The sequence below is a fragment of the Saccostrea echinata genome, unplaced genomic scaffold (genome assembly GCF_033153115.1).
Source record: "Saccostrea echinata isolate AGI-Se365-2 ecotype Australia unplaced genomic scaffold, CSIRO_AGI_Sech_v1 ptg000030l, whole genome shotgun sequence".
Taxonomy (NCBI): Eukaryota; Metazoa; Mollusca; class Bivalvia; order Ostreida; family Ostreidae; genus Saccostrea; species Saccostrea echinata.
Window position 1 is genome coordinate 7,472,978 of NW_026889779.1, and position 15,318 is coordinate 7,488,295.

General features: G+C 34.4%; 1 protein-coding gene across 1 annotated transcript; it reads left to right on the forward strand.

The window, feature by feature from the left end:
• LOC133197187 (uncharacterized) lies at positions 1 to 12,904 on the forward strand. The gene is made up of 10 exons (XM_061333087.1): positions 1 to 20; positions 1,176 to 1,368; positions 1,496 to 1,625; positions 1,739 to 1,837; positions 2,382 to 2,555; positions 2,908 to 3,074; positions 3,203 to 3,446; positions 3,550 to 3,646; positions 11,712 to 12,015; positions 12,442 to 12,904. The coding sequence occupies exons 1-10, from the start codon at positions 1 to 3 to the stop codon at positions 12,850 to 12,852; spliced, it is 1,839 nt and encodes a 612-aa protein (XP_061189071.1). The 3' UTR covers positions 12,853 to 12,904.
• Positions 12,905 to 15,318: the final 2,414 nt, after the last annotated feature.

Here is a 15,318-nt window from a genome sequence, read left to right on the forward strand (position 1 = left end):
ATGGTTCTCTTTTGCAAAAGGTGGGTAAACTTTTATTGTAAAAATAAGAAGGCTAGTTTTACATGTATATTTCCTTTATTTTCATATTTCTTGTAAATTTTGTCATTTTTTCAACAAAAATATAAACTGATGTCTTGTATACAAAAATACTTTAAATTCAAAGCAATAAATGGCCTTTCTTTCTTTTTTATTTTCATTAGAAGAATTAAAAGTTCAAAATGGCTAAGTTGCCTTTGTATAAGTTGTGTCTTCGAGGGGGGGGGGGGATATATGTGTATCTTTAAAATCACATGTCAGGCCCGTAACAAACGATTTTTAAAGTAAGGGGAGGGGGCAACCTTCAGAAAGAATCTGACAAGAAAAAAAAACAACATAAATTGGCCAATCTCGAATATCATATTTCGTGGGAAAGGGGGGGGGGGAGCTCTAACCTTTAGGTACATTTTTTTTTTTTCAAATGCTGGATTTTGCCAGTGTTTGACCTTACATCTAACAGCAACAAAAAGTATGTGGGGTGGAGGACCAGCATCTAATTGAAAACTCCCTTATTAGCGTAAGACTGTAAGACTATACTCAGAAAGAAAGCCCCCCCCCCCCCAATGTAGTTCTGCATGTAAATTTCTTAAAATAAATTATTGTTTCATAATTCACTCGACATTATTTATTAGATAAAAACAAACAGAATCAGTATATTACTTTATTATTCTCAATGTCAACACACACTGTGTATTACGATTTAATTCAATATCGTAGTTTATCAAGATAGTGTTTTGTCATAAATGTATTGTAAGCCACAAACAAATATTTGCGACATAGTTTTCTTACTTTTCTCTGTTTTTTAAACTTATTTTTAATCGCTGTTTTTCTTTTCCCTTTTTTTATTTGATGTAAAATTTGTTACAAGACTAAGTAAAATGAATCGCTTCACCAAGACCATCGTCGCAAGCCGTTTTGAGTCCAACCCGTGGCTTGCGACGATGTACTAAGGCTAAAAAAATCGTTCAAAGTTAGTCTTGATATAAGAACAAATAATGTTCAGTTTTACCGGACCAAGTGTCTGCAGATTGTTGAAAACATGATAAATCGCAGTTGTTACATCACATTAAACCCAAGTTACATTAATTGTACAAGTGTTTTCCACCTATTACATATGGATATTATGATATTTTTGACAGATGGGTATTCCTACTAGTAGTATACATCGCTCGGGCTGTTGTTTCGTTCCCCCAATTTCAGAGCCAGATTCCAAACGGAGAGAATGTGCCCCATCCTTGTAAAGACAAGGAATGGTCTGCTGTGGGTCATGCTAATCCTAATGGGGGACATGAGAGGAACCCCTTCGGAAACGACTTTGCTGCGCTTGGAATGGTAAACATAAACAAAACCTCTACGATATAAATAAAAAGAAAATTGTTTCCAAAGAGAGGCATAAATATTTTTATGTCGACGAAAATAGGGACATTGATATCAACAAAGTATGCTCTCTGTGTTGCAGACTTGGACTGAAGCACTTTGTCAGGCAGATTCTGATGGGGACGGGAGGAGTAATGGTGAAGAACTAGGGGACCCAAACTGCACTTGGAGCCAGGGTCAGCCATTACCAAGCACCCCAGTTAGTCATCCAGGTAACTGATAATCGATTAACAACCACCCTCTCTTCGTGATTCATAATCGTAATTAATGTGACGTAAACACGTTTGTGGTAATGTTCTTTTATGATTGGTTATGATTTTCGTAGGAGTGTGTGAGCCATTGGATGACGAAAAATGTAAAGGCAAAAATGAATGGCTTATTTGCAAAAAGAATGATTTTGAATGCGATGCTTTAAATGATCCAGGTAAGGATATAAGATACTCAAAATATATCTTACAGGAATTTGTAAAACAGTTTGTACATATATATTCTAATATCCAGAACACATTTATCACGATTTTTTTCCTATCAAGCCTACCTTATTTTTGTATTCTCCCCTAAAATACTCTTTTGCATCTATATTGAAATTCAATTAAAAAATGTGATTAAATTGAAATCCCCCAAATTAATAATAATTTTTCTTTAATTTTACCATGTAACTAATTGATTTGAATCTAAAACAATAAAATACAACGTTATTATAAAAACCACCTTTCTCCGGATTTTGGGTATCCTATGACCTTAACACTTTAATCGTCTTACAATCTGAACTCATGGTCCTGTTGTTCTAAGACAAAGTTCTACATGTTTATACATGTATATATTTTTTGAAAAAGATAAAATACTGTACTTTAATATATTTTGGCTTTTACATGTACTTCATTATACGTAATTTAAGATACTGAAATTGTAATATGTTCAGAACTTTGGTTCGATTTTAAAACTTGCACCTATGACATCTATTTCAGAAACACAGTATTTTGACATAAAGTTTCCTCGGCGGAAAGTTCCTGCTAAGAAGACGACTTACACGTGTATGGTGGTGGAAGTTCCGGAAGTGGGAGACCATCACATGGTCGCTAACACACCCCTCATAGACAATGATCACGTGATGCATCATATGCTACTGTATGGCTGTCAAGGTAAACCTCCATAAAACCTAAAAAATTGTGTACTCATAAACGAAAACCATATTAAAGATAAGCTATGCATACATATTTGAATGTTTTCCTTCAGTCATTTATGATGAATATACGTGGTACAAAGATTTGGAAAACCATGCAACATCTTCAACTGAATCATATTCCAAATCTAATCTATTTTTCTTACCCCAAGGAAAAAATTCTAATATTTTAATAATATTAAATTTTTTGAGGTATCTATTGTTGACAGACAAACAAATATGCATGAGAAACATAATCTCTTTCAAACTATTTTGGCCAAAAACTCGTGGATGACTGTTCATTCAACAGTGAATGACATGAATATTTACAGGTGATGCTGTTCCAAAATTGAACACACCTTATGAATGCGGTATGGAGGCGTCCCTTGAGTGTAGGGAGTTACTTGGATTATGGCAGGTGGGGTTAGAGGGAGAATGCATGCACCGTGACGCAGGTTTCCGGTTTGGCAAGAACGGGTATCGACATATTGCATTGCAGGTAATTTTTTCATAAAATGATAGTTATTTATACCTTTGTGCAATAGACTGACATTGGACTTCTCTAGTACAAATAAATTAAAGAAGTGTTTAATAATAGATTAAAGGAGTGTTCCGATCATATTCTAGATGCACTGGACTAACAAACAGGAGAGATCTGATTACCACGACGGTTCAGGGATGAGGATTTTTTACACCACAACCCTCCGTCAACATGACGCTGGAACCTTATGGGTAGGCCAGATGTTCTTGGAAATTCCTCCACAGATGCCGGAGGTGGCCGTGAGTGGAGTCTGTACCTCAGAGTGTACATCCAAAATTTTCGAAGACAATCTCAATGTTATCGGAGCTTTCAATCACATGCATCTACTTGGTAAGTATGATACAGTTGTGATTTTTTTTCTAAACTTGTAATTGATGGACAGTTTTTTATAAAAGTAATTGAAAGTTAATTCACATGAATTTTTTTCCCACAGGAAAAAAACAGAACGTAGAACATTTTAGAAACGGAAAACGTATAGGTGTCTTAACAAACGACACACAATACTCCTACAATAATCCTGCACAGAATAGGTCAGTATCTACATGTACTAGTATTTAACATACGTATGTACATTTTCCTTCAATTGACAGGAAAAAAAAACGTCGGGGGAACTGAAAGTGGTCGCTACGCGAGTGGCCGTTGATTTCGAGTGGCCGCTAAGACAGTTTTGACTGTACTAGTACTCTTATAATATCCCAGATAGCAAGCTTACGTTGGGCCAACGCAAGCCCAACGGTGAAAATTATGTTGGCCCTCTGTCAGTTTTATGCGTTGGCCCAACATCATCTTGCTCATCGGCCCTACGTTCAACCAACAAGTTGGCTCGACGTTGGGCCAACATTCGATGGTTGGTTATCTGGCATTGGCCCAACAATGGCCCAACGTTTAACTTCCTGTTGGCCCAATGTTGGTTCAATTTTTTTTAAAGCTAAGAATGAATGTTGGACCAACGTTGGCCCTACGTTCTATAAACATGTTGGCAAATGATCGGCGATTGAATTATTTTAGTTCAACAATATGAATTCCTGTAACCTTTTTATTTCCGTAATTACGAGTAAAACACGATTGAATAAATCCTGCATGGAAAATTAGCTTATTCCTCAAACAAATGTTTTATTTTTTTGTCACTCCTATGGAATGAAATCAACAGAGGGAAATAAAAGGTAGTTCAATGTTTTCTCAAGTCTATCCCATATCACTTCAGTCACTGCATAATATTCCTCTAGAATAAGAGTCCCAGTGTTCAAATTTGTGAAACTTTGGAATGTTCTCCTGTCCATATTACTTCTGAACCATTCAATCCTTTTTTCCTGTTCGGGCTGTTCTTGTTTCTTTGTCTGTAAAATCCATGCTCTCACACTGATAATTGAGATAAATCACTCACTGTCCATTAAATTCCAAACATCAATGGTCTTGTAACACAAAGGGTTTTCTCCCCTCCAGATGCTATAAATGATATAAAAAAATGATGTCACTTACTACTTATAAGTTATAACTTAACCAGATTACTAGTAAATATACATGCATATTTTTGAAAATTGCAATTCTTGAATACTTTGTTCAATTGTACAAACTATGCTCAAGTTAAAATTTTCACAGAGATAAAATTCTATCAATCACACCTAAAACGACTATACTTACATTTCAAGGGCTAAAACAATCCATTTTCTCTTTCTTGCAATACAAAACGGACACGCACATGTATATGCTTTGTTCAAGTGTTGCAAGTGATAAGATGTGACCACTCCGAGTTAACGAAACAGAGCTGATTAGGATGCCTGTTTCCTAGGAAACCGGCCAGTCACCTGCTGAGCCAGTGGATTTCACCACTGACCTAATTATTTGGAGCTCTAAAATTCAGCACTTTAAGTTACATGATGCTAAATATAGAATCTACAAAATTATATACTGTGCAGAATAATTAAAACTTCTACATGTATTTGCAATGGTCTCGGACACAAATTACAAACATAAATCAGTATTAAAAATCTTATTTTCACAAATAAGATTCTGGAATAAGTTTTCGTTTTTATTAACACATACACTGTAAATTATTAATAAATGGGCTATTAAGATAATCCCTCGTTCATCATATTTTAACGAAAGATGAGATGTCTCTATTGAAAGAATCTTAAGTGGTTCTAAAAGATACAAATTTAATATGTGTAATAAACAGATCACCAACATGTATGTTAATGAAAGTTGTTTTTATTCCAATATTCACTCCGTTGAACCAACGCTGGGCCAACTTTGAAAGTCATATCAATACCTTATTATAATCAAAATTTACTACGTTGGGCCAACATTGGACCAACATTACATACCCAACACACATTTCATGTGTTTCATGTCAAAATTACTTGGTTGGCCCTATGTTGGGCCAACATTACATCCCAACACACAGTGGCTTTGTTTTAAGCCAACATCTACTTGGTTGGACCTACGTTGGGCCAACATCAAATGCCCAACATATAATGGTCATGTTTCATGCCAACATTTACTACAATGGACCAACATTGGCCCAACATCGCATACCCAACAGCGATGGACCAGCTTTCACGCCAACATATCATCCGTTGGGCCAATGTTGGGCCAACATTTACCGCCCAACGCCAACACTATACCAACCTACCAACCATCAACCAACGTTGGCCCGATGTAGTCTTGCTATCTGGGATAGTCAACATGAATTTAATGGCATTATTTTTAAAACTTCCTAACTTTTAGACGCACAGGTTGGATGCCCCTCCATCACCCGCCACCACCAATCCCACAACCTCCATAATAGTTTAGGTTTAGAATAATATTTGAATGAATACTATTCAGCATTTTTTTTTCACTTTTATCTCTCTTCTTACTCATTTTCAAAAACAAACGGCAATCTTTGGCTGATGTACATTTTCCTTCAATTGACAATGATTTTAACGCAGTGCCACCCTTCACGGCAAAAACATGAATTTTAGTGCTTTAGTATTTTCAACATACTATTCATGTAGAAACAAGAAGATACGATGTTTTTTGAAGATCAGTTTTTCACAAACGATATGAATAAGACACACAAAGGATGAATTTTCAACACTGTTTCTAAAACTCAGGGTCACAGGATCGGAGATAGATCTAGAATGAGGCAACGTGCGTTAACGAGCTAATTTTAAATAATCATCATGGCATGGAATTATACCGTTTGTATTCTGCAAATGTATGTCAGTCGTCAAATAATTTGCTTGATGAGAAAGTTTTTTTTCTGTCCCCTTGGACAATGATAATAGAGTGGATATTACCCACAGCGTTATTTTTCGCCAACAGACAATTTTGTCCTCGCAATGTATAATTAGGAATGGGGAATCAAAGTATTGAGAATATAAATATAAACTGTGTCTGTCTTGAAAGGAACAATTTGGGGTAAAAAATCATATTTTAAAAAAATCCGCTTTAGAAATAGCCCCGTTAATTGCCCAAGTTAGATATTTAATGTCCCAGTTGCTGAGGTTCTTTTTTCTCTGAATAAAGAAATAAACGTCTTCATAGTTCATAATTAATAATTAAAATGATAACAAAAGTCACAAATGATTAATAAATTATTTAATATATGATAATATTTAACAATAACATTGGCAAATTAAGGAAATATTATTACAGATAAGTCTTATGAATGTACTACATGAGTATGTCATTTCATTTAAAACCAAAGAAGTTCTTAATTCTTCTTTGAAGATTTTTCTTTGAACATATAGATACAGTTGCCTGAAATGAAAAAAAAGTAAGAATAATTATTTATAAAATCTTGCTTCTTGAGTAGTTTTATTTTGATGATGATAAAATGCCAATTAAAAAAAGTATATATATAATAAACTTGCCATTGTTTCTTGAGATACACAAGTTTGATGAAGATCATTTGTTGGGTTAGGAGCACTGAGTGTTTTTGTAGATGTTTCAATCACTCTCTCCTCCTCATGCTAGATCAAGAGAAAAAGAAGTCTTTCAGTGTCAAATTCATGATCAAATACTATAATCAAACATCTGAATAAGATTAAAAATGTTTGAAGTTCTTTATCACATTCACATGAAAGGCTTGTCCAGTATATTAACAAACATGTACCTTAAATTTGGTTATCCTGAATAGAAAAAGTCTTCTCGGAATGAAATGGTCCTCATTTTCAACCTCATCATCGATAAGTGCCTGAAAAAGAATTTAATTTTGTGATAGATATGTTTATACATGTAAAAATAAATTAATAACATGCTCATTACTTTCATTTAAGCATAAATCTTTTTTTTTTACTTTCAATATATTGAAGACATTGCACTCCAATTACAGTATTTCAATAGAGTTGTACCTGTAAGCCACTTGGTTGTCTCCCATATTGATACACTTCTGTATTTTTATCTGTCGCCAGTCTCTTATTATTGAGAGGGTCTGGGAGGTTCTGCATGATATATAAAGCTTTGTTCAGAACTCATAAAATTATGCAATGATTCAAGAAAATATAAATAAAGATAGAAAGGAATTAGAGCTATAAAATTTATTAATAATTAATTAATCAGACTGCATTACTACCCGGTACATGCATTGCCTGAATCACCAGAATGTTATTCAAAACTTGAAAGTAAGAGATGTAATACCCAAAATTGCTATCCATCTTTGTCTGTGCCTCATCCCCTTGGAAAATATTCTGTAGCTGTTCTGTCTTTCCCTGTGCCTTGTCCTTTGGGAGAAAATTCTGAAGCTGTTCTGTTGTTTTTTGTGCCTTGTCTCTTGGGAGAAAATTCTGAAACTGTTCTGTGGTTTCTTGTGCCTTGTCCCTTGGGAGAAAATTCTGAAGCTGTTCTGTTGTTTTTTGTGCTTTGTCTCTTGGGAGAAAATTCTGAAGCTGTTCTGTTTTTTCTTGTGCCTTGTCAATTGGGAGATTTTGAGGCAGTTCTTTCTTCTTCAGTATCTTGTGCTCTGGGAGGAGTTTCTGAAGCTGTTCTGTCTTTTGTGCCATGTCCCCTGGGAGAAGTTTCTGAAGCTGTTCTGTCTTTTGTGTCTTGTCCCCTGGGAGAAAATGATTCTGAAGTTGTTCTGTCTTCTGTGCCTCATTCCCTTGGAGAAAATCTGTCCTCTGAGCCTTGTCCTCTGGGAGAAGAGTCTTATGTTGTTCTGTCTTCTCTTGAGCCTTGTCCTCTACGAGAAGATTCTGAATCTGTTCTGTCCTCTTTGCCTGGTCTTCCAAGATTACTTTCTGCAGATTTTCAGTCATCTTCTCTTTTGACCCATTCTTTACATTTGCTTCCTGAATGTTTTTCTCTGTGTTGTCCTCTGACTTTAAAGTTTTTGACAGGGCCTCCTGTAAAATATAAGGTCAAACAGATTTTAGGAATACCCTGAACAAAATTTTATAATAATTTAATGGCTTTAAAAGCATATAAATTTATATATTTGCTGGACCATTCATATGTTTAGCAAAATTTGTAGTGTTCCTCTGCAACTAAAAAAACAAACTTAAACAAAAATTAATAAATGTAATACATGTATTTAAAAAAAAAAGCAAAACAAAACATATTTTTGGCACTGATATATGGTGTATATTTCCTTCGTTTTTTTTTTTTTTTTTACAAACAGCAAACAAACTTAGGTCATATGACAATCTTAATTTAACCCTAGATATCAGAGACATATGAAGAATTAAAATACACATTTTAGTACACACACCTTCACTCTTCTTTCATGTTCTTCAACTTCTGTCGCCCAATTATACGAAAACTTCAGAATATCTAGCTTAGCATCCTGAAAATATAATTTCAAAATGCATTAATTTAAAAGAAAATGGAAATTCAAGATATACAAGTGACCACCCAAATCCTACTTAATGACTGTTTTATCCTTGAACATTCTCAGAATCTTAGAAAATGTCAATATAAAACGTCATTCATAAATTTTCTCTTGTGAACAGTACGATGGCTTCTGTATTTTATCATATTTTTCCACTGGGTATCATTGGGTAATTTCTAAATACAACTTGATATTCCATTACTTAAAGGTCACCAAAACAGTTACTTACTATATCCTTGACAGGCTCTTCTCCAAAATCCAAAATTGTATCTCTGCAAAGAAAATATTAAAAATTGAGAAAAGTATCAAAGTGTATGTCTGTATTTTACTTCAACCTGCTTGCTTCGGCATCTTCGGCATACAAAGTATAAATAATTTTTGCTTCTATCAAAGTCCAAGTCCTACCTGGTCTTAAAGTCCTCGTCTAACACCACATGATTCATTTCTTTGCCTTCCTTTTGTTCGAACATTTGCTCTTTTGCCTCCTGTAAGGTATTATTCAAGATAAATAAACTTTAAATTACATATTTAAAAAAATAAATACGCCTCACACAAATAAAAGTTGCTATTCTTTGTTTGTTTTGTTATATTTTGCTAGGAATTATCTAACGGTAAATACTTATTTCACCAAACAATAGGAATTCAGAATATTTTTAATAACAATGAAAGGTCCAAATTTTTCTAATTGTGTCTTACAAGCATCGTACAGCTGATGTGTCGTATACATTTACCTCAATCATTTTCTCTTCCCTCTCCACTTCATCCACCCAACTATAGGGAAACTTTAAAATGGCTAGTTTTGCATCCTAAAATAAATATAACATATATGCATTGAATTCTCTTCTATGATGGCTTCTATATTTTATCATATTTTTCAATCTGGTAATTTCTAAATACAACTTGAAATTCCTTAGCATAAAGATCGCCAAAACGGTTACTTACTATATCCTTGACAGGCTCTTCTCCAAAATCCAAAATTGTATCTCTGCAAAGAAATTATTAAAGATTGAGGAAAGTATCAAAGTGTATGTCTGTATTTTACTTCAACCTGCTTGCTTTGGCATCTTTGGCGTACAAAGTACAAATAATTTTTGCTGCTATCATAGGGTCCAAAGCCTACCTGGTCTTTAAGTCCTCGTCTAACACCCCGTGATTCATTTCTTTGCCTTCGTTTTGTTTCAACAATTGTTCTTTTGACTCCTAGAAGATACATGTAATATTCAAGATAAATAAACTTTAGAAAATAAATATACGCCTCACACAAATTAAAGTTATTATTCTTTCTTTCTTTGTTAATAGTTTGCTAGGAATTATCTAACGGTAAATACTGTTTTTCATAAAAAAAAAAAATAGGAATTCAGATTTCTAATTGTGTCTTACAAGCATAGTACAGCTGATGTGTCAAACACATTTACCTCAATCATTTTCTCTTCCCTCTCCACTTCATCCGCCCAACTATATGGAAACTTTAAAATGGCTAGTTTTGCATCCTAAAATAAATATAATAACACATATGCAATGTTTACTAGGTAAGGAGATGACTACTTTACAATTCAAATAATATTGTTCAATACAATGTACATTCTATATGAAAGATGGACACCAAATTCCAAATATATCTGCATTTCATTTTTCAGCTAAGAGTTGACAAAATATGGAATACTCAGTATAAATATGTCGATTAGTTGTAAAGTTTATTAAGATAGTTCATACTATTGTAATCAATATGAGTTGAAAATAATTACAAAAAAAAAAAAAAATTAGATGCGAAGGACAATACTCAAATATCGTTACAATATATTTTACCATTTCATTGTTGGAACAAACAGCATAGAACTTACAAATCGCCATAAAATACTCACCACACCCTTTACTTTCTCGACTCTAAAATCTAACATTCCCATGATTTTCTACAAAGTTGTTATAAAATTATAAATATCCTATAGTTTTAACTTTTAACTTACGATGAAGGAAAAAAGCATCTCGAAATATTGTAGTTATGTAAACAACTTTACCTCCGACATCTTTACTCAAGTGTTTCGTCACATTAACTGTTACGTTGAAAATTTTGTGTGATTATGACGTCATACACATCTGAAGTATACACAGAACTTTGTCGTTTGTTCCTCAAACAGTTTCGGGATAGGTCTCTGGATAACACAAACGCTCTATTTAAAGTTGAATACAAAGAAATAAAAACAATCTATTTGTTCTTCTATAATACTGTAAATGTATTATATTTAGCGTGTACGATATTTGGCGGAAATTGATTTTTGAACAAGTTAGCGTAGACAGTGATATAAAATTTAATTTTAGTGAACGGTTAATTAACAGTAAATTGGCTAATCTGATAAACTATATTGTCAACTTACCACCACTTCAGCTGAAGTAAACAGTTGATAGATATTTGACCGCAATAAACTTAAAAGTTGAATATTTCCTTTTATCCAACCCGTTGTGTGTTTTTATCCCCTCGCCAAGGCTCGGGGATAAACACACACAACTCTATGGATAAAAAATCATATCCAACCACAAACCATGGGAAATCCTATATATCTGCCTGCATGGCTAAAATTCAACCAATGAATATACCGGTTTATTAATGGTCAACATACAATCAGCTGAATATTTGGTATTTGACTTGACTTGGAAAAAATCTTACGATCTCTTTCTGGATTATTTGAATTCACATACTATCAATATAAACACAGGCACCTTAACATGCTTATTTCAAATGCACACAGTACGTAGCCAGAATATATAAGTTGATTTTTATTTTTCAGTTTTGATGTCCCTGTCGTCGTAAAACCCGGAGATGAACTAAAAACCACTTGCACATTTAGCTCAGAAGGTGTACGAAAATCCACTTTCTTTGGGAAAGGAACACATGATGAAATGTGCTTTGCATTTTTAAAGTATTATCCCAAGCAGAAAGCAAAGATCCAAAAGTGCTTGTCATTTAAAGCACTGTCTATGTGCCCAATGTTTCCGGAAACGGCGAATCTCTTCGATGACGGAGTAAAAGGATGTAACATTCCGAAGTTCACTTCGCTGACTAATCCTGCAACACTGGCCATGGTATTTCAGGTAAGTCTGTGTAAAACTTTGTAATTGCTAAAGTCTGCAAAGACGCTACCAGTATAAGGCATTCAAAAAATTGTGGAGGTGGTAAGTTCCGATTTATTCTCTCTTTGGGACTCGATGATTTTGCCAATTGCAGAATTGTCTGAAATTGAAAAGAATCGCTTACTTTCTGTCTTTTATCATTATGTTTCCAACTTCTGAATTTGCTTTATTTTCATTACATACCCCCTCTCAATGATCTGCCCTTGCATTATCATGAGACCTTGAACTTCGGGCTTTAGAAGGTAGAACACAAGATCCTTTGCCTTTATAGACATTCCTTCTTCTGGTCATACAAATGATAAAGCCTATTCATAAAACATATTAAAAGGAATAAAATTTGACATAATCATATTTATTTTACTGTACATTTTTTCTTTCTATGAACAGATTCAAGCAAAGTGCAGACCTGACATCTGTACACAAGAATGTAAGAATACGATACGTAAACTGAGACAGCATCCATGTTTAAAGGAAGACATTTGGGAATACCTTAAATTTTTCTTGATGGCGGAAAAACGGGGCGACTCAGGAATAGACGTTGAAAAATTATTAGTGCTTTATTCTGTGTGTGACCTGCAACTTGGGAAAGAAATGGGAAATGACGTAATTGTGGGAACAACACCAATGCGCATGACTCCAGAAGATTCCACAGCATCGATTAGTGGCGGAACCACTAAACCCCCGACATGTCCACAGTGTCCACCAACACATTTGTCTATTTGTAACAAGAGTTCTGCATTAACCAACACATTTTCCTCTCTAGCTGTGTTTTTAAGTGTGATTATTTCTTTGATATAGAATTTGTCATGCCAAAAGGATGAGTTTGTTGTACTGTTTCCTGTGTGATATAACAAAAAGTTGTTCATTTGTAAATGCTACATTTGATTTACACTATCCTTTCCTGTTAAAAACAAATTGAAATGGTGTGTATTACCATAATCTTAACGTGTCCCTTGATCTCTGTGGTTTACACTTAGTATACGGTTTAGTATTGTGCTTAGCTTTACTTCCTCTCTGTATTTGTTTATGTATTTAATAGTATTTTTCTGCACCCCAGACAGAGTGTCAGGTAAATATCATTTATATGTAAAAATTGGACTTCAAAGCGTTATGTTTTAAAAGCTTTGTATGGTAAGGGCTATTCAGAAGTACACTCTTGTGAAATGGCTTTGTACACAGCTCCTTATAATCTAAGACTGTATCAGGATGTGAATTTTTTTCGTGATTCCAGATTTTGATGCTTAGACCTAAAGAAAACATTTCTATTTATTCAGAAAAATTCAATTAAAATTGTGATTTCAGAAGTATGCTGTAATATGCTAATGCCTCAAGGTCCTTACAAATACACCTTTCCTTAGACATGTCAAGACTGAACATACATGTACAATTATCAATTCACAAGATATACTCTAAGTTACATTTAGAGTACGAGTTTCCTACTGTATCGGAGATACAGGGCAGGGCTTAAGGCGAGAGCGATAGCTCGAGCCGGGCCCCGCCCTGTATCTCCGATACAGTAGGAAACGAGTATTCTAAATGACTTGTGACATGACCTTTCTTATGACCTCGCTAATTTACATGTGTTTTTGGGTATATATCTCTCAACCAATCAGATGATTTTGCAGAAAGTTGATTTAGTACCCAATTTTTAGCAATCGCAACTGGTGGACGTGCAGGTATCTATCAATTTAAATAATTATAATTATGAGATGCATTATATAATATTTTTTCCCAAAATTTAATTTATATTTGATTCCTTTCAATTTAGCTCTTGCTGACTTTTTTTTGAATGTAAGCTACGAATTTAGTGCAAAACATTTTGATACATAAGAAACATATATGGGAATGTATTTGAAGCAAAAATGTTTCGGGGAGCACTGTCGGGGAGGTTGTATTCTTGGAGAAATGTCCGACAATGTCATCGACCGGTCCATACATGCTCCAAATTGAAATAAACAAATGTAAGAAAGGGGGCATATAACCTTCATGTTTGAAAAAAGAATGTAGAGGAACCAAACTGAAAGGTAGATCCAGCACTCACTCACGCGCGTCGGTATCCCCCCCCCCCTTTCGAGTTTTTTCTTTTTATTTTTTTTTGGCTTTCGTAAATTATGTTTGCTAAACTTGTATACACTTTTAATTTATCAACACGAAACGATCACGCACATATAGTGTCAGGCCTGATTATGAATCTAACACCCCCACCCCCCCCCCCCCCCCCACGAAACCCCCGATTTTCCAGTGATGACATTTTTTTTTCCCGAAGAAAACCATTTGTGTACTGCCCACACTCTCTCCTTTCTAAAATCTTTGAATCCGCCACTGGTAACTTTACGTTGTAAAATTCTATTCTTAATCTCAAATTTTGAATAAATACTAACAGCGCTATCTTACGATTTGATTGATTCTTATGTCTATATCATTTAAGATACGGATTCAGTTTTCCGTCATCGCTGAAAATAAATCATACTGTATCGTTGATATTTTGCAGATACAGTACAGTTTCTGCTCATTTGCATAAGAAACGCCTACTAAAAGTGTTCTGTATTGCAGTTATTGTACGGCTGACTTCAAAGAAAAACTCGCCGGGTCATGTCACAATAAACTTATAAACCTTGAAATATTGTACAATATCGTGGAACATATTTCATATACACTGTCATCATAGTTAGGTTTGTTGTCTTCATCTATTTATTGTTACAATCTTCCTTTAAAATTCTTTAACATATTATTTTAGGAGTCTAATGTACATGTAATTCAAATTCGAAAGTTTGTGACTGAAATTTCATTTTGTATAAATAAAAGTACATGTACTTGGATTTATATGTTTTTGCAACAGTCAGATATGTCCTAAATTGACATTTTCTCCGAACGTAAAAAGCTCATCGGCATCAAGTAAAGGTTTATCTAAGTGCTCGGTATTAGGGCCCCTTTACACACACGGAGAAGAATGAGAAACGTTGGAGCGATGTACAACTTGTCCGACCCCTTGGCGATCTTCGAAAGTTCCGAAAAGTAAGTCTCTCAAGATCATTGACAAACCAAAAACGACCAATGGGAGATCCTTATATGTGTTATAAACGTTTTCCTTCTTTAAATGACCTCTGAGAGATCATTGGGAAATCCAGGAGATCAATGGACAATCTCTCTGTGATCGTCGTGAGACTGTTTTAGGTTTAGTCAACATTTTGAGGAGACAACACGGAGATCATGACGATATGGCTTTGCGAACATTGAAGATCGTAGAAAGATCTGTCCAATTTT

Bases quoted from the DNA above. Each gene is read 5' to 3' on its own strand.
- LOC133197187 (XM_061333087.1), top strand. From the start codon at position 1: ATGGTTCTCTTTTGCAAAAG. The intron at 1,369-1,495 runs GTAAACATAAAC...TCTGTGTTGCAG, and splicing joins ACTTTGCTGCGCTTGGAATG to ACTTGGACTGAAGCACTTTG. The intron at 1,838-2,381 runs GTAAGGATATAA...CATCTATTTCAG, and splicing joins CGATGCTTTAAATGATCCAG to AAACACAGTATTTTGACATA.